At 31.5% G+C, this 21056-nt stretch overlaps 2 protein-coding genes across 2 annotated transcripts; both read right to left on the minus strand.

The window, feature by feature from the left end:
- Positions 1-209: 209 nt before the first annotated feature.
- LOC107173029 (thyrotropin-releasing hormone-degrading ectoenzyme-like) lies at positions 210-6569 on the minus strand. The gene is made up of 12 exons (XM_015523379.2): positions 5993-6569; positions 5587-5742; positions 5123-5419; positions 4703-4883; positions 4375-4616; positions 3793-3973; positions 3445-3640; positions 3052-3329; positions 2778-2953; positions 1268-1435; positions 555-789; positions 210-447 (listed from the first exon to the last, which is right to left on the minus strand). Exons 1-12 carry the CDS (start codon positions 6478-6480, stop codon positions 310-312), a joined length of 2736 nt encoding a protein of 911 aa, XP_015378865.2. The 5' UTR covers positions 6481-6569; the 3' UTR covers positions 210-309.
- Positions 6570-11720: 5151 nt separating this feature from the next.
- LOC107173027 (aminopeptidase N-like) lies at positions 11721-20686 on the minus strand. Its single transcript, XM_089220589.1, has 12 exons — positions 20100-20686; positions 18073-18228; positions 17429-17758; positions 16735-16915; positions 16314-16555; positions 15945-16122; positions 15321-15516; positions 14905-15182; positions 13819-14012; positions 13504-13671; positions 13020-13242; positions 11721-12212 (listed from the first exon to the last, which is right to left on the minus strand). The coding sequence occupies exons 1-12, from the start codon at positions 20549-20551 to the stop codon at positions 11910-11912; spliced, it is 2901 nt and encodes a 966-aa protein (XP_089076715.1). The 5' UTR covers positions 20552-20686; the 3' UTR covers positions 11721-11909.
- Positions 20687-21056: the final 370 nt, after the last annotated feature.

Below are 21056 nucleotides of genomic sequence, written 5' to 3' on the forward strand. Positions count from 1 at the left end.
AGCTTTTTTGTCTTATCGAAATCTGTTTTACTGTAGTTTGTTATAATTATATTCTAATAAAATGCTTATATTACTCACTGTTGAACATTTTTTTAAGCCTAAAACTTAATATCTTGCTTAAAGGTCATAAAAAGGTATGCGTAATATTAAATAATATTGTTAATCCATACAGACTAGTTTACAATTACAATAAATAAGTCAGAATGACGTAGTTTTGTATAAAAGTATTTTAATAATATAAATATATATGGTATACTTATACACGATTATAATATAATACGTAAATGTAACCAAAATTCAGTGTTTTCTTCACATTTTAATTACTGCCTTCATGATTTTTTTATGATCTCGTTCCATCCACAACGAATTCGATTCGATTTTCTGGTAAATTTTGTCCAGCACAGCTTTCAGGTCGGCTGATTTGACAGATCGTCTTATATTGTCCATCTGCGTAAAAAAAAATCAATAATTATCATCAACACTGCATTACTCACTGCAATATATTGCGAGGAAAAGACGAAAATATCGTCAAACGGATGTATCATAATATTTACAACAGTGATCTCGTTGTCCGTCGCCACTTTGGTTGCTAACGTGGAGTACATGACGGCGATGTACTTGTTCAGGTCATCGCCTATTGGTGTCCATCGAATAGTGTCCAGTTTGCTTGATAGGAAACCAATAAGCGCTGTAACACCTTCCGGTGTGGTTACGACGTTCTCGCAAATTGTTTTGAAGTTCTGTAAGCTTCCGCGATTCACGACGTCTAATTGCATAATATCCAGGTGACTTAAAATCGTAAAGGTACACAATTAATACAAATTTCCAACATATTTTATCAATAGTATATACATTTATTATTAAGTAATGCATCTCGCAGATCGAGTAATAGTAAAAGAGGTTTTTTTTGTGTAGTTAGTGAGCGGCGGATATTTTGCGGAGTAACTGATTTCGGTATTTTGTTCTTAACTATGAACTTTTCTAAAAATTCTTATAACAGTGAATTCTTTAATTTCTTTTGAAAGTTAATATAAATATGGTTTTAGTCACCTAGAATGGAATTTTTTCATACAAAAAAAAATTGTTTAAATATACCGTTATATGAATAACTCTTAAAATTAATTGACTAATCTACTTCGCCTAAGAAAAATTAAACTGCCATAATCTGTAAATATTGCAAAATGTGTCCCCTTATTTAATAACCAAATCCGTTTCACACATTAATATCGTTACAATATTATAATAATAAACATAAAACAAGTATTACCTCAACAACGTTCGGACATTTTTGGAGCAGGCCAAAGCTCTCAAAATTATTTTTTTTTGTGACGGTGATCTCGTGGTCTTGTAGAGTTTGTGAATTTTCGACATGGTTAAGAGATCGTCTTTTTTCATGCCCATGCACAATGCAGCTTCTTCCATTTCCACCGGTATTCTAAAAATAACACGTCAATATAGTGCGTATGTTTGGGACTAAACATTGTTTTTGGACATAAAGAAACAAATATTGATTAGAGGTCAAGATTGAAACTATAGCCATCGTGTGGAAAAAAATATCAACGACACTTGGTGCCATATTATGAATGCCACCAGAGTTTTTTTCTGGGGAAAAAAGACTTTATTAAATTACTAAAAAAAAAAAATGAGCACGTTTAATACGAGCTGTAGAGATAAATGCTCAGATTTTTCTCCACCTCTGTATGCCCAAAGTTGTGAAACATGTCTCCTTATCATACGAATGCATTGTTCTATTTACAGAATTACCAAACACGATATACATTTTAACATGATATTTGAACAAGTTTAAATGTTGAGGTGTGTAGACTATTATATTTTCTTGAGAGATAAGTTTTATTAAACTCGTTGAAATTTAGGTGAACGAGAATAACATTATTAAACGTACCTACGTATGTACTTGTACCTATAGGTTCTATATATTATACGTTAAACCTATACTATATATCACACATTGGCCGTTATCGGATTACAAAATGTCAAAGCTCTGTAACAACAACACCACTCGACCAATCGTATCGCCAAGAATGTAATATATGCATTCAATATTTATCAATATAAATTCTTTCATATTTTTAAAAACCATCCTACTCGTTGTAGGTATGTTTTATAATACGAGTATTAATGCTGAGAAAAAAAATACGAAACTTCACTGTTTTCATAGGTATAGTTCGTAGTACAATTCGAACATTTTGCCGGCAGACTACGCAGATTATAAAAATCACAACATAATTATTATTGATTTATATAATATTATTATACAATATTCAAAACTGAATATAAAATTTGAAATATTAATTCACTTCGTATTATCGACGTGCACAATCGCTTCAGCGTGCATAATGCGGTATCCTACGCGTGCAAAGTGTATACAGTACATATTAAATAAGGTTTTTGCTCGACAAAATGTGTAAAACACACCGTAGGTACGTAACATAATATCCGTGCTTCGCAAATGGTATATATAGACAACAATAAATAACTCACTATATTATATTAAGGCGGATACTAAGGTGTATTCGCGTTGTCAACTTGTCCATATATACATGCGTGCCTACACGTGTGTGTACAGAGTGATCCATTTGACTTGCCTCACTGTTTTTTTTTTTTCATACGTGCTTATAATATTTTATCGAATTGAGTTTTCATATTGTTTTTATTCCAGATATCGCAAGTGATAAATCCCAAAGGATTGCGTAGGACTCTGCGCAAAACTCGACTTAACACCCCCCCCCCCCGTCGATTTAAATGATTTAACTTACTCGTGTCCGTTCATCCATTCGTTAAAATGCGTTAATGCAGATTTTGTGCAACGCGAGTTACCCATGTTACACGTCCACGTCAATAGTTTGCTCCAACCGATTTTCGTCGAATTGTTATGGATCTGATTTTTTGATAATTTATCGTACAATATATCCGCCAAGCCTTTCGTGTATTCCTATGAGAAATGGACGTTTATAATGTAGGTATATAATATTTATTTATTATTATTATTGTATGGAATAATATATAATATTATAATAGAGTAAGGAATACTTGGAACATTGTATATTCTGTGGGATATCGACGGATGGCGTCCATGATCGACGACAATCCGGTCACCGCCGTGTTCCAAGGTGTCACGTGGTCCTCCATCAACAGGTATTCGAGCAGCGAAGTGTAATAATTGTACGGCACCAGCTCTGCTCGACACAGGTGGAACACGTCGTCTATGATCTGAGCTCTGTTGAGCACGTGTATCCGGTCGGGATTAGTTACCAACTGGATCAAAAGAAGTTTCCAATTTTTTTCGTCGTAATTCACCCTGTAGAACCCTATACAACGACGGACGTATAATATAATATCACCGGTTTAGTATTATTGTATCAGATGATAAAATGTTAAGCGTAGGTAAGGTTACACAGTTGCATATTAACATATTATGCTTACCGGACGATTGTATGTTGACAATTATCCATCCCGAATCTTCGGGCACTGGCATTATTGCTTGCTCGTCGGTCGGTTTCAGCCAAACGCTTGGCGTGACCTCTTCGAAATCTATTTCGGCCTCAGTGGTGTACGTTAAGCCTACAAACCATTTAATGTCGTCGGTCGTTTGAGGCGGATACGATAGAGAAAAACGTTTCTGCGGGAATCATCATCAGAATAGTAAATTATACAGTCGATGATAAACATTTATTACATCAATTATTTTTATTGAAGTACCACCATCACTGCAGGGGCACGCCACAATAATACAGTGAATGTAATTTGGATTTTAATTTTTTTTTTTATTACCTGCGATGCTTTGAAAAATCCATCACTCGCGTAAGTCACTGTTATCAGTGGGTACCCGGGTTGGTTCGTCCACAAATCCATATATTTATAGATCGTGACGTCATCGTCGATATTGTAGTCGGCGTCGTATAGCACGTAATCGAATGTCTCCCACAAGTCTGTCGGTCCCGCTACCGTGTATCTGTAGCAACCATGCACGAGTATATAAACTATTAAAATCGTAAACTGTTTTTGATATAATTAACATTAAACCTTTACTCTTCCCTTATTTGCCCTCATCTAGAGTATTGCCTGTATTATAATGATATGTAAATCGGGGACTTTTTAAATTAAGCTAACGCCTGTCATTATATTAAATAAATAAATAAAAGCAATAAAATATTGTATTATCTGGGTAACTGTCTTTATATTCAGTTCCTGTATGATCATCTGAATTAATTTTAAGTACCTACCTATCTCAAATCGTAAATTTGCGTTAGTCAAATAAAAATACAACGCAACTTACAAGAAGAACGGATTCGATGATAAAATGAATAATAATTACGATATCATTATCGTTACCTATGTTTTCTGTATACTCACGCATAATCATTGAGATATTTGTCGACCGAAATCCTGAAGTAATACTCGCCCACCACACATTCCAACATCCTGAGAAGCGCCGCGCTCTTGTCGGATGCAATGGTATCAAAAGCATTTACGATTTCTTCGGGAGTGGACACTGCGAACGTCAAAGGGTGCGTATCGTTATACTCGTCCCAGGACAGCGCGTACTGGTGAACGTTCTCTACGAATGATTCCTCCATATCCCATTCAGGTTCGATCTGCAAAAATCACGCGTATGTCATGCAGAGTTTTGAAAAAGGTCGTATTTAATATTCAATCGCCAAAGTCTCTAGTCTAGACTAACCATACTCGTTAGGTAATAGTTCAAGTAATTACAAATTCCATAGTTCAACCACTCGTTGTCCCACCAAGAAGTGGTCACCATGTTGCCGAACCACTGGTGTAGGATCTCATGCAATATGGCCATGGATCCCTCTATTTTGTCTTCTGTTTGTGACTCGTCCGACAAAGTCACGTAAAATTCCCTAAACAAAAATAACAACGTAACACAAAACGTAGATTGATTTTCGCTTCAAACGACATATGAATAGGCACCTGACCGATATTGTTATAACAACTCATAATAGTGATAGCTCATTTATATGCACCATAATTCGTGTAAGATATTACAACGCACCGTTAGTTATGATTATTATACTATTATGTTAATTATATTATTTTTTTCATAACATTTTATTTTATTAAACAGATTTTTCAAACTTACTCGTAAGAATTTAGTCCCCAATTCTCCATACTGTAGGCGTTCAGTAAAGGAACGCCGACTAAATCCAACTTTGGTAACATGTACGATATTTGAGTAAACTTTTCCACGCCTTTGAGTAATTTTGGTGCTTTCCCCATCATATATTTGGTGTATTCAATGTACTCTTTGCGCGTATGCATAGCGATATTATCACCGTTTATAGAGTTTTTGTCGAAATCTGACACCATAAAAGCTACTAAATACGTGGGTATTGGCTTTGTAGTTTCAAAGTGATCCCAAACCCAATCATTTTTACTACTAAAAAAATAAAAATAAAAATGAAACACGTATTGTACTTATATCGTTTCATATTAGGTTATAGTAACTATGCTTAAACGTAACGAGATAACAGTATAGGTACAACGAATATTGACCTGACGCATTCGATAAAAATTACGAGAGCCCAAGCGAAATATCAAACTTACTTGAATTCGCTGCATTTAAGTGGCATATTAGACAACGTAGAATGATGGTTTTGCCTGGAGATCGATATCGTATACGGAGTTTTGAACTTCGGTTCATCATAACATGGAAATGCTCGTCTAGCGTATATTGGTTTGAACTGAGTCAGAGCTATCCACCTATACGGAAACAAGATTATAATATTTAAATTGTATTTAATAAAATTATACTGTTTTTCGACTAGGTTATTGTGACATGTAGGTGTATGGGTAAACTATTTCCGTTGGTACTTGTGACCTGGGTGAGAAGGGAGAACAAGAAAAATATGAAGACGGTAAATTTTGTAGTTCGAAAAAAGGCATATAGGATCTAGGTGTAATTAAATAAATAGTGTACGTCGTGCGTACAAATCGCATTTATTATAAATACCTCGAGCTATTGCCAGAGTCGTAGTTATATTTATGAAGTCCAGTGAAGTCGTCTCTAACGATACCGCTGAACACGACAGTGAACCTATAGAGCCGCGGTGGCAAAATCAATTTTTCTAGTTTGATGACCAACCGTTCGTTGGGCTGTTCGTACACGTAATCCTTTATCGCCGTGCTCCGGTTTGTCTTCAAGTCCCGGAACCAGGACACGGACGACACGATCAAATCCTTTGAGTTTAAGATCACCTCGGACGTGTATTGTTTCGCCCTCACAACGATGTCGACTTGACCGCTAAACGAGTTATTTTGTATGTCGGGCTTTATCCGCAGTTCGTAGGATACCGGTTCTGTGGTGTCCGGTAAACGGTAAGCGTCGCCATTGGTATTGGCGTGATTTGTTTCTCCGGTAAGCGTCGCCAAACCTATGCCGCCATTGTGCAAGGCCGTCAGAAAGTATGCGGCGAAAGTCAATAAAAAGACTTTTGACATAATCGTATTTATACTGTATTATACTATTACGACCGTCGTCAAAACGATACACGACTAACCAGTGAGTCCCGCACAGCAATTTGGACGATGCCATGAATTGTCGGTGTATATATAATGTAATCATAAAACTTATCGGTGAATTAGACTCGTTCGGCTTAAACCGTAATCCCAACTGAAGTACGTACTTTACCTTCATCATATTTTATTGCAATTATAATTTAGCGCAAAATAATGTAGACAATACGCTAAGACTTTTATATCTGAAATTTATTTGCATATATAATATTGTTTTACTTCGAATCTATTTATGAAATAATGTTGAATGGAATAATTGAATTTGCAGAAGAATTAAAAATAAAAATATGAGTAAAAGGTATATTTTATACACGACGCGTGTAGACGATGCAAAGTTTAAACAACTGCTTGTAAACTTTATCATGTTGTCAATTATTCACAAGCTCGTCAACAAAGGAACTATATACACTACCGTAATATAGCACAAAGAAATAATGTGTTGTTTTGAATGTGATTATGCATTGATATTTTCTGCAAATAGAATATTCGCGAGAAGTGCGTTTGAGATCAAATTTATATTTGTATAAGTTAAGTTTTTAATATACTCTATACTCTCTACTTTAATATAATTGATTAGGTATTTAGAGTTATATAAGTATAATATACATAGAAGTGCATCTGTACATTTGTTAAAATGTGTGGCTACATACAATTTTTGATTTAATGGTATTGTTAATATTTAAAATTGATAACAAATCGTTCATTAACGAGTGTAAAATCGTCAATTTATTTGTTATCATACATTTTATAGGTATTTATTATATATGATACGTAGACTAGAATTTTTTACTATAATCTATCTCTTTCATATACATATTAATATATCTATAGTAGTATGATCACTTTCTATAACAGTGTTGGCATTTGGAAACCTATATAGAAGGATACGAGAGACGCGTAGTGCTGCAGTGAATATATTAATAATTTAAGTACAGCGTAGTGTAGTGGAGGATATACGAAGGTATACGATGTACTTAACTAAACTCAAAACGTTAAAAATGTCATGTGCGTAAAAGAAAAAAAATTATACAAATACGCTAGTATAAGATCGTGATTTGATGGATGATAGCCATAAAATATATAATTTGAAAATTTCTGATTTTTTATTATTCTTATCACTCCGAGGGAAACAATCAGATACATTTCTTAAAAAGACAATTAGAGCGTTGAAATTATTTAAAATTAAGAATGAAGAATATATTTTAGATTCAGAAGTAGATTTAGCTCAAATAAATATGATTTTCACAACAATCACTTTGACCAATAAATGAAAATCACTTTGTATTAATTATAATCAGTTAATAACTATAAAATATAATATCGTCATTATAAATATAATATAATAATCTATATTCCCGTTAACTTGATGAAGGTATGGGGGAAAGACTTAAGCACCCTACGTGTCATATAATTCCCTATTTAGGCGTATATCCCAAAAACATTTACAGCTACACTGTCTACAATATTGATTAAAAGGTAGTCCGGTACAAATACGAATTGCTCAAAAATATTGTTAAATGCCTCCCTGGCTAGTGGCTACTTAAAATCTAAAATTTGATATGTTATATTATGATGTCTATAATAGGTAATCTATCAAAAATGTAGATTTATTGTATTGTAATCAAATACAGGCACAGTCACAGTGAGTAAAATTTACGTAAAAACGAGTACCTAGTAGGATTGCAAGATGTTACCCGAAAACAAATGGTAATATTTATGTTCTAGTGGGATTACCTAAATCGTTTTTAATTACTTATATAAAAATATTAAACAATAATTGAAAGACGATCGTATCGATAATATGTAGAATTAATATTGTTCCAAAAACTTTGATGGCTGTTCACATTGAATATTAATATAATACAGTAGGTACTTACTACTTAGGTCATAATTTGTAATATTTAAATAAAGCATTCGTCTGTATTTGTGCAACAATAATTTATTAAACTGTGATTTTTGAATGTGTTATGAGTGTTATGACATGCTTTTATTATTATTATAATGAATATTTTTTTTATAAGAATTTTTTAAATAATTGTCTCCACAGAAAAATAAATATTATCAGATTAGGCGAATAAAAACATATTACATGCAAAAACTTAAATTCAACCACATAAAATGTTTCAATGGCCCACTTCGCAGACTCATTTCAATAAATAGTTGCTTGCTGGATACATCTAAATTTAGGAATAAAATATTATGTTAACAATCATTATATAATACTTTGCAAACTTTGAAGAAAAAATTTGAAGTATAACGATGAATAGTCGGATGAAATCCTATTAATAATGTCATATAAGTGAAAATTAGTAATTAAAGATTACAAAATAGAATTATTTCTATGTCAATGGTAAAAATGCCTTTCATAAAATATTTTCAATAATGATATCGATCCACCCAAAATAAAAATATAAAAACATTATAGACAATCATGTTATGGATACAATTGATATTTCTTGTACCTTAAATTAACAAAAAATAAACCGAGAATGTGATAAGTTGTGATATAATCACTGTAGTTTAGCTAGGTATTAAAGATTGCATAAGTTTGAAGACATGTAATGTAAAAATAAGTTTTAAAATGTTTGACAAATAACAGTCGGTGGTCAGTTGGAGTATATAATATAGTAGTTCACGTTTTGCTATATTTTAAATGGTCAAAGGTAAGAAATAAAAGAAATATTTGTAGATCTGGATCGTATTATGATTATGAAGTATAAAATTTAGAGATTTACTACCACACGTTTCACAATAGGTTGAAATAATATATTATACATTTATACCTAGTGATGAACTTGAAAAAAATAATCTATTTTTGATGTACTTTTTTATATTTTATTTATATATTGATTGCAATTTATGCTTTTATTTCTATAGTTGTAAAGATATGTCTATTTAGGCTTTTGAATTATAGTCAGATAATATGACGCAATTTCTTACAAAATATCTAAAATATTATAAAATTATAAATACATACTAACTTAACCGATATCACCGATAAGAGGTTATCCTCAGTGGTGAGATGGGCCATCTAACCATATTATGTATATAATCAATGACTATACTTATTGAAATCGTATTTTTCTTTTGGCCAATAAATATTATTATTATTTAATATGTCAAAAAAAAAAAAAAAGCAACAGCATTAATTTGCCTGTAGAAGATGTTCCTTCCGATTTTCATGGGTGATAAATTAAAGGGCTCCATCAAAGGCACGATACTGGCCAAAGCGGTGCGACTGATTTCACTAATGTAACGATTGTCATCATCGACATCGTACATTTTAATCCGTACGTTGAGAATGGCTAATATGCTGAGTGTTAACAATACCTAGGTGTACATAATACATATGTAGTATGCACCATTAGAATATATTTGAAAAACTAATAAAACATTGAATTGGTGAGATACACAATTTTATTATACATATGATAATATATATGTTTCAAACGTTTCAGTTATTTATCTTTAAATATTACTATAGGCAGTCACATTTCTTGATTTCTGTATTTTTTATACTGGTATTAAATTATTTTACATAATATTATTAAAATAATTTCAAAATGCATTCTACGATCCTATATTATTATTGTAGTACAGTATAGTTATTAATCGAATGGGTACAAAGAGTAATATTGTACTTTGAGTACCTACCTATAATTATCTATATTGTATGTACGGATACTTTTAAAAATTATTTACTATTTAACTTCTGATAAAATATTTTAATTTAGATTTTGGAGTAGGGAACTAAAATCCAAATCGAATTAAAAGTAAAACAAATGTTTTGTTGATTATTTATTGAGGTCCTAACTCTAGAAACGCTTACAAAATATTCCTATGTCATACGTCGTATAGAGGCTACCTCCTCATAAATTTTATGTATTCATTAAACTAGATTTCCAACAACGTCTTAAGTAATAAAAAAATTAAAAAAGTAAATTTAAATTTTTAAATTGTTATTTGGTATCTACAAGATTATAATTACTTGTTACATTATTATTTTCTTTTTGAATTGATATAATACCAGATCAGTGAATTGCAATTGACTCGTTTATTCCACTACAATATTATTGACTCTAATAGTTCTGGTATAAATGTTTTGATGATTTGTTTATTATATTTTTAAGCAGCATTATTGTTTATTTTTTTAAATTTAAATTCTGTAAAATTTAAATTTCAAAATAAAATACATTACTATTTCACTGTATAATGTGTATACTATAATTCGTTCCCGCATTTTTTTTATGATTCTTGTGAATTCCAGCATCTTCTTGGAAATAACTCATTTCTAACACTGCTGCAGTTAATTATAATGGTTAAACTATAATAATCGTTAAACCGAGGAAAACAATTAAGAAAATTAATTGGATTTTTTAAAATTATTTTCCTGATTCCGGTCGATTTTAAACTTTCGTGAATTAATTTATAAAATAATCAAGAAAAAAATATATTAATTAGTTTAATGTCCGATCCTGTTTTTAACTTTATTTTCGCTGTATAGGTAGCTCTAAGCGTATTATTATTATTATTATTATTATTATTATTAATATATGTTTATAATTCATACTTGCCTTTAGATATTTAAAAAAGTAACTTATGTTTTGTATATTATTTATACATTGATGAAAAACTTTAATTTTTGAAATACAAGATCAAACAATAATATACATATATTTTATGAATTTTAGTTGTGTTACATATTAAATATAAATAGTTTTAATTCAGTCATAGAAGTATGTATAAGACGATACGAATGACTTAAAAAAAAGAATCCATAGTAGAACTTGTAATTTGTTAAAGTATATTTATTCGATATTTTAACAAATTTAAGTGGCACATAAAACTAATCAGTGAGTAAAAATACTTAGATATATATTAATATATATATTTAAATATAAAATACTTAAATGTGGACATATCATGTTTTATACAAATTAAATTATCAGTTTTGAACAAAGGCAGTTGAATTGTTCATAGAAATAATTTAAGATTTTGAATTATACTTGTTTGGTTCTTTAAACAAAAAATTTTTGTTATTGTTATTGATAAAAACTTTTTTTTTGTACTAGTTCCATAGGTATTTTTCACCTCCATCTTGAATACGCTAATTTTAAATCAAAAAATTACTGCTCTAATAAAATGGTTATAATTGCTATATAACATTATTTAAATTTGAAAACGTTATCATATTTATAGTATCATTAAAAATCAAAATTAGCAAGATATTTTAAAACCAATTTTATCATTCACGCTACGATCTGAACATAAAATTAAATTAACGAAAAGTGTGACATATTCACATATTTATCGTAAAAAAAAACTTATTATATCATACACATATTAGGAAATACTTAGATTATGTTTACAAATAGTTTAACTGACACAGACAGCGCTAAAATCTGCACAATTATTGCATAGTTATGCAGTCTCGACGAAGCATTAGAATCGTCTTCCGACGTGCTCTGTGGAGTCGTGTTCTGCTCCGATGGATTGAGCGGCACTGTTTTCGACAAAGGATTTATGTACTCCCAAATCGCTTCTGGACCACCATTGTCATACCATTTTTGGTTGTCAATGACTTCGCTCTGAAACACCGGGATGAGTGTCTTTGAATATTCACATGGTATTTTGCTTTCATAAATCGTCGTCATAATCTGAAACCGAGAAAATGTTACTTGATAATATCATGGATTTTCATTGCATCCATACAGCTGTAGACTTATTATTACATAATTTTTACTGTTTGTTAATCAAAAAGTAGAAATATATCACCCAGGAAGGAGCTAATTCGTGTACTGTGAGAAAAATGTTCCAAAAAATAGGGTATTACCCTGAAGTCTCACGAGTGTCTTAATGGTTTATACGATAACAAATTGCATATTATTAAGAATACGAATTGATTGACATATTTTACTTAAATCTAAACTGTCTCGAAGGATATGATAAATACAGTAACAGGTAACAGAAATAATGAAAAAAAACTATATTATTAGATAATATACTTATTCTATATAATAAGTGTTGAATGGATATATTGGTTAGCTATTAAATGCACAATATTTCATTAAGTAATCTAGCCAATAGCCATATAATAGGTGTACTACCATGAATGGACTTTTATACCATCAATCGTTATAACTAGAGTTTTAGTACAGTTATATAATAATAAAATATACATATTGTGGCTTGGTGAGGCGCGGTCGAACGCTCAATCTGCGGAAACGCACTGAGCGTACGTACCGGCCGCAGTTGCTAGCTCCCGGATGGGTGACCACCCGGGATTTTTAGCAACATATCCTTGCCACACTTACACAAACACGTGTTACAACCCTACCCAATTAAAAACCTACAAACAAACATACAAATATAATCCCTACCGTACCACCCCACACCCAATGGCCTATGTTGCCGCGGGTTCTCCTTACAAAAAAAAAAAAATATATACATATTATACTCTTTACGTGGTTGATTTCGTCTATGGTGGTAATTTTTGAAAATAAGATTGAAAATATAGTCGTAGCTATATTTTTGCCATCTTTTACGTTATTGACCAGGTCTGTGAAATTTGTGATAAAATAATTCATAGCAATTATCCCGTTGGTCGTCGAAGACATTGCATTAAAGAAGTCCTCGTAATCACTTGGTTCAATTGGAAATTTTTCTTCCATTATTAATGTCAAAAATCTAAAACACATATAATATAATATACTATTTAGTATTTTGGATACTAAATGTTGATACTATATTAATATGAAATATGGCAAATAATTATATCAAAAACCATATTATGGTAAGGTTGGACGTATGAGTATTTAACATTGTACATAATCTTTGACCTCGATCATTACAAGGTCTAGCTTTTGAGTTACTTCACTGATTTCTTAAATGTGTGTCAATGATTAAAACTATTTGGACAATATGGTCATGAAAAAAATTTGTTCTCACGTCAAAAGTGTCTGTATATCAGCACAAGGCAGCGCGTTAATCACCGACGCTCTTTCGGAATACGTTTTGGTGGTATTGTATAAGTGTAAAAGTTTGTCAAAACTTTCTGAGACTTGGGAATGTCGAACGCCGACACAGAACGCCGCGTCCTTAATATCAGACGGTATCCTATAACGATTAAAAAAACACATAAATGTCACAAATGTCAAATATCATATAACTATTATTTGATATTTTACCTAAAATATATTATAACGATCGAAGCACGATAATGCTGATGAATATTATTATAATGAAATACGAACTAGGACTTACTCTTCACCGTTTTTCCATCTCCGATAATATTCCGGAACCGTGGTCGATTGATACATAATATAGTTGTCCAACTTACACGCCCACGTCGACAACGTGTTCCAGCCAATATTGGTAGGATATTGAGGACTTTTCTGTTCAGCGATGAGTTTGTTTATCATTTCGAACGCAGTGTAGGCCAATTTAGAGACAAAGGCCTGCGTGAACACAAATGCGGTTTTAGAATTTGTGAAAATACGTCAAATAATAAAATATTATGATGCAAAGTGCAAATTTATACAACTGCAAAATGATGCGTTTACATTTTGCGTTATATTTATACGATTTTACGACTTGGTATTCGTATAGTACTATAGTGTTACACAACTAAAATAATTTATTTCGAGAGTATCGAGAATGTTTAACGAATGTGGATAGGTATGCTCTCAAATTTGCATTGTTAATGTTCTTTCGTCAATTCTTCTACACATATTAATTATGTATATTATGTTATGCCTATACATTTTTGTTTTAAAATGTATTTATTGTGTGTCACAATATTGTTATTTTATTCTGTTTTGAATAAGAGAAAATGAAAAGTAAACTTTTTTTTAAAAGTAGAATAATGCTAGTTGACAGTTGTTATGTTTTATGCTAACGAAAAACATAAAACATAGAAAACTGAGCAAATCGCTTTTATCGCCATAAACCATAGTATACCTATACTTAACGTTTAATACAAGTATAAGCATGGTAATATATAAAAGTAGATCATAAAATAATAGTAAACTAACAGCCATGAACTCATTAATTAGAGATAAACATTAAACAATTATTCAAAATTGAATTGGAAATTTCTATTAAATACACGTTTACTCTACGCCTATGTTCATTATATAATGCATGACAGCTGCAAAATACTAATCTAATAAACATACTTGTCTATATATAATATAATATACAAAGTTTCTATCTAACTACGTTGATCCCTATGAGCTTTTTCAACCTTCATAATAATAATTAACAGTGATGATAACGGGATTGTATATTATTGTATTATTATAATATAACACGTGAATGCGAGTAAAAGTTAATTCATGGTGAGCCCACCTCAACATCGACCAACGCATTCCTGAAACGTCTCATACGGTTTAAAACAAAATTTAAACTGTTCATAGCCGTGAACCACGGTATTATGTCATTTTCTTTTTGCAGATAATCCGTGAAGCTCATTGGTATCTTATAATTCAGCAGACCCGCTTTTGCCAAATTGAACGAATCGTCAATCAACTGAGCTCTGTTGAGAACGTGTATTTCTTCAAATGAATCGTTTAGCTGTTTGATCAATGATAACCAATTTTCTTCTGTGTAGTTTACCCTGTAGAAACCTAATGCAAAAATAAATAAATATGTTATACTATATCATATAATAATATGATCAATGGCTTAAATCGAGCATTTGAAACGAAATGTATAATGAAAATTATAAACAATAGATAATCTTTTGCAAAAATAAAGTTGTCCACCTGTTGATTGTATATTGAAAATGTACCATTCGACGTCATCGTCGATCGGGATAACTGTTTCATTTACCGACGGATTCAGCCAAACGGTAGGTGCGGACTTGGTGTCGAAATTTTTTTCTTTATTCGTCGTGTAACTCAAACGTATAAACCACTTGGATTCATCATTTGACTTGGTATAACCGGATAAAAAGCGTTGCTGAAAATATAAATAAATAATTGCTTGTTGTGATACTCGCAGTAAGTGAGTTGATTCCCGAGACCTACTTTATGTATTAGTTGATTCCCGGGTCATTTAGTTCGAACATCACTTGTTTGAGAGAAGTGTTACCATAGTATAGGTACTGGTAATCTCATTAACAATTTTTAAATACAATGTGTTATATATTTTTACCAAATTACTAAATTATTTTAATAATAATTTTTAATTAAAAAATGAAAAAAAACAACAATTTCGAGAAACTTGTCAAACAACCTCCTCGTGGTGTTTATTAGGTTACGCTAATAGGCTGAATATTTGACTAAATAGTAGGAAAAATATTTTATGACTGGAAATCAAATCGTACACATCTTTTGATGACCCGGAAATCAACTCGTACCTACCGTGATAGTTGGGATAATTCTTACTTGAGTTAAGACGAGTGATTTGTCTTTTTTCATGACGTTCACCACTGGATATCCGGCTTGTTCTGTCCACGTGCTCATCACAGTACGAACGTTGTTGTCGTTCAAACTGGACTTTGTCAAGTCGAATAGCGCATTGTCGAACGCATTCCACAGTTTTTCCGGTTCTACTGAGGTATACCTATAAAACGGTATTATTATACCAGATGCAACCTCCACTTATTAGATTAGTTCTCATCTTATATTATGATGAGTAAACAGATTTTTCATAATTTTTGAATTTCAAATATTATCGTCCTTAAAATATTTTTAAGTTATTTAAAGTCGTAATATTTTAAAAATTTGGAATATCATGGAAATATATACGCTTACTGGTTGTGGGTCAAGTATATATTGATGGCTTTTTTGAACGCTTTTTCACCCACCCAATCGTTGAGCATCATCATAATTGCCGCTGTCTTTTGTCTGGACCATCTGTTGGCAATGTTATAATTCACATCTCCTGGCTTTATTGTTGACGAGGTCAAAGGCCGTTGTTGGGTTCTGTCGTAATCTAGGGCCGGCCGTTGCTGGTCAACAATAAAAAAGTGCTCAAGTCGCCATTCCGGTTCCACCTATTACAGTGTACACAATAATAGGGACATTATTAGATTAACGTCACCATAACGCGACAGTATTAATATTATTAATATGTAATAATGCACATGCACGACTAGCGATCGATACAATGCTGACATAATATAATGTACTGTGCATTGTATTAACCACCGATATTATAATACATAAATATTACCGTTGCGGTGATAAGGTATTCTAAATAAGTCGCAAGCCCTTTATTCAGCCACGCAAAGTCCCATTGGGCTGGAGTCACTAAATTTCCAAACCACTGATTTGCCACGGCATGTCCCACTGCTGTCTTTGCTGACATTATTGCCTTAGAGCTCGTTTTCGTGTCGACAAAAAGCGTTTTTTCCCTGTCATGCACAAGCATACCATCATAATGTTTTTCTTTCAGGATAATTTTATTATTTTAGACAGATGATGACGGATATAACAATATTAAAAAATACAAATTTAAAGGGGTCGAAAGTCTATGTTAATCTATACAATTAATTGATTACCTAACTCATCAGTTGCAAGGATCATTGAAAATACACTCTGTACGATTATCACCATAAACCAGTTCAAAGTATAATCTATGTAATTATTATGCATAACTTATAATTCGAATACCAAAAAAATTGAGATTTTTTATGTTTGGCCAAAATACTTAAAAACTTTTTAGTATACCATATAGAGACATGACAAAAATATAAACATAATTTAAAACTGGGCGGTATTAAGCCTTAGATATTAAGTTATAGGAATTTAAAAATTAATTTTACGTGAAAGTTATATATAAACTTGATTAAACGTTTTGATCCGTCATCGTTATAATAAATCACGATTCTCAAATCATGTGTAAATGGTTTTATTGTCTACCTTACCGGTAAGTGGTTAGTCCCCAATTATTTTCGACTTGTTCTAAGCCAAGTATTGGTAGGGCCAACAAGTTCAGTTCGGGCATAGCGTATGGAATGCCCATGTAATTTTCCATGGCCTCCAAAATATCTGGCACTGCTTTCGTCATGTACTCGATCTGATACAAGCGGCCTAAGTGAGAGTACACGTTGACCGCGCTCAGGTGGGTTTTGTCGAATTGTTCGAATTCACCGACGAACAACGTGACCGAACACGTGGGCATGTATGGTGTCTGAGCAAAGTGAACCCATTTCTTGCTATTGTATTCAATCGAACCATCCGCGAGTATGTCATCTCTGCAATACAATGTTTTATATTATCCCAATCATGGTTTAAAAATTATGTTTAAATAATGGCCTATCAGAAATGGTAGGTGGCAGTAGATATGACTTTAAATATTAATTTACTCTATAAAATTCTATGTTACCTATTGTAGGTTTTAAAATGATTTCAGCAATTTTAAAGAAATTTTGAAAATGGTCAATGGTTTTATAACCTGTGTTAAATTCTTAATAATTTAAGGTACTGCAAGGTTCAATACGGTATAATACTGCGTATTCTATAAAAAAGAAGTAATAGTGAAATACCGTGTTTTAACATCTTTACTTACACGTAAATGGTTTCTAAAACTGGCATATTTGATAGAGCAATTTCATTCTTTTTAACTTTTATTGATATATTGAAAGGTGTTCTGAAATTTGGTTCATCGTAACAAGGGAAAGTACTTCTGGCCTGTGTGGTTTGAAATTGAGTAGCAGCTATCCATCTGAAAAAAAAAACGATTAAAACACATATAGACTTTATATTTTTATAATATGTTACACTATATTAAATATGAACAAATGTTGTAATTATTTTTAATAATAGTCTTGGTATTTATATTGAGATTTTCTTAAAATTTAACTATATTATATACATTTTTTGCCTGTAATTATTGTATTATTTACTAACCCATTTAATCTTTATTTACCTATTTAATGTTCTAAATAGGTTTTTATTTTATTTTTTTTACATTTATAGATATTATAGTTTATTAAAATTTTAATAACATGCAAGTCATTAATAACTTGTCTATTCATAACCATTTTCAGTTAAAAATTATACTTTATAATAATTCCTACGTTGTGATTTTACTAATTACTAGTCGTCTTGCCCGGCGTTGCCCGCAAAGAAGATTTGTTTATTTTGTTTAGTTAATAGGCACTATTAACTACAGGTTTTCTTAAATTTCTCTAAAAACAAAATTATTAGTTTTTTATTCAAGGGTAAATATAAATAAGTTTTTTCTGAGCTAACATGAGAGAAACTGACAAAATCATAATAAATTATTATCCATGAGTAAGGCAAGGGCCTGTATTATCGATTCCTGCAACTTTCATAGTATACCCTTGTGTTTTATTGATAGAAATTGTAGCACAACATTTATTGGGAATTTTACTCGTTTGAAATTGAACATAGAAACGTATTTAGGGGGGAGGCTTAGGCCCCGGGTGGTAAATTTTTAGGGGCTCTAAATTTAATTTCGGAGAGTATTTTGATACGATAGATTAGGTTAGGTTAGTACTAGTTTATTTAGGTGATAAAAAAAAGTAATGACACTCAGATAAACTAAAAAACTATCATGTTTTTTTTTACAAATTGCTAAAGAAATTTAGGTTAGAAGGAGGCATTTTTTTTTTACCTGGTACGCAAAATTCCTAAATACATCTCTGCTCGAACAAATATTCAATTGAAGTCATTGATGTTCTTAAATTTTATACAAATTGACCACTCTCTGCACCAGTGATAATTTTGATTTCGATAATAGGTATTATTTGTTAAAGATAAAACTCTCAATTTGATTTCATTGCACAAATTGGGAGAATTTAATTTTCACATAAGAATAATGAGAGTAATGATTTTTAAATTAAGTTTTTGTGGCATTAGACCTGACAAATTTAATGAATTAAGGATTTTTTATTAGCTTCGAACATAGAAATAATTTTTTCGTTTTTTGGATACCAAGTTCACCAAATTATTCATCGGATTTATAAGAAATTTGAAAAGGTATGTGGTACCTATAAATTTATGACTTATGTTTACATATAACTTAATATGTCACCGTTATTCACCTGATGGGGTGCCATTTGCTGATCTCAAACGCGTTGTTAATTATTATACCCATAACTTATAATGATAAATTATTCAATTTTTAATGTACTTATAGAATTTAAATTAATCTTAAACCTTGATCTACGATGTACTCTTTCATTTAGTTAATGATTACAATAATCGGATGAGTGGTTTCTGTGAATATGCGTGATAAGGATTTCCATTTCACATTTATATATAGGTATATAGACAATGAGATACAGTACCGGTCTGATCGTCTGATTATTATACATTTGTTTTATTGAAATATGCACTAAAATAAATTCTTAACAACTATCTAGAACTATTTAATATTAGGTACCTACGTTTACGTTGATATATACAGTTTAAAAAATCAGTGAACAAAATGTAATGAAGTTGACGTAATTAAATAATTTTGAATATGCTTGGAGTGGAGCAACAGTTTTGGTCAAAATAACATCTTAAGGTTTTATTGATTTATATATACAAAAAAAAAAAAAAAAAATTATAAATTATTGTACATACTTTTTTCCATCCAATTCAGTTTCGTAACCACATTTAAAAAACCCTATTCCATCGTCTCTGAGAACGCCTTCAAACCGTATGCGGATCGTGTATCTTCTGTTGGCCAAGATGTGTCCATCCATCGATATCGTCACCTGTTCACGGTCATTCGCGTAACTCCAAGAGTTTACACCGATAACCCTGCTGGTGTTTTCGTCCGTTACCGTGATTTCGTGCAACACCAAGTCATTATTAGAGTTCAGCGTGATCGTGGTAGTGGTGGTCTTCACTTCGATCGTGATATCCACGGTGCCAACGAATGAAGCGTTTTCCGTTTCGAGATTAGGTTCTACTCTCAACACGTACGATCGTGGTTCGGTGTTATCCGGCAACTTCCCGGAATCCGTGGTCTGGCCATCGTAACCCCTGACAAGGCAGAAAATTACGATAGAAACCACCGTCACCCGCGACATTGTGTACAGTGAACAAACACGTTGTTCGGATAAATATTGGTAACTGCGGCGCTATATACGAATATACGGCAAAAAAGACAATTTGACAGTAGGTACGTCGCAATGCAAATACGACCATACTACAAACATTACTATTTTATTATTATCATCATCAAACGTCACTAGAACAATAATTTCACTACAATCTTATCTATTGTAACGTTTGAAGGAGTTTTCGTATTTTAGTCACGATGTATTGACATGTTTGGACACTTCAACCGAAAAATACCATTCGTCATTACGATATTAAACACAATTGTCATATATTATGATCGTGAAAATAATAAGTACGCAAAGGTAGGAAATTACGAACCAGTGAATATGTTTTTTTTTTTGTTTTTAATATTAGATCACCTAGTAGATACCTATTAATCTATTTACATAATACGTCCTATTTATTAAATGGATATTCCCACACTTGTTAACGTTCGTAAAAACTTGGTACCAACGTTGAATACGATGACCT

The sequence above is a fragment of the Diuraphis noxia genome, unplaced genomic scaffold (genome assembly GCF_037042655.1).
Source record: "Diuraphis noxia isolate RWA-SAM2 unplaced genomic scaffold, SU_Dnox_SAM2 contig0002, whole genome shotgun sequence".
In the NCBI taxonomy this organism is placed as follows: domain Eukaryota; kingdom Metazoa; phylum Arthropoda; class Insecta; order Hemiptera; family Aphididae; genus Diuraphis; species Diuraphis noxia.

Bases quoted from the DNA above. Each gene is read 5' to 3' on its own strand.
- LOC107173029 (XM_015523379.2), bottom strand. From the start codon at position 6,480: ATGTCAAAAGTCTTTTTATTGACTTTCGCCGCATACTTTCTGACGGCC. The intron at 4,617-4,702 runs GTTAGTCTAGAC...TGATTTTTGCAG, and splicing joins ACTATTACCTAACGAGTATG to ATCGAACCTGAATGGGATAT. The intron at 3,641-3,792 runs GTAATAAAAAAA...TGATTCCCGCAG, and splicing joins GATTTTTCAAAGCATCGCAG to AAACGTTTTTCTCTATCGTA.
- LOC107173027 (XM_089220589.1), bottom strand. From the start codon at position 20,551: ATGTCGCGGGTGACGGTGGTTTCTATCGTAATTTTCTGCCTTGTCAGG. The intron at 13,672-13,818 runs GTAAGTCCTAGT...TAATCGTTATAG, and splicing joins AGATGGAAAAACGGTGAAGA to GATACCGTCTGATATTAAGG. The intron at 12,213-13,019 runs GTAAAGAGTATA...TCTCGGTTTCAG, and splicing joins CCATAGACGAAATCAACCAC to ATTATGACGACGATTTATGA.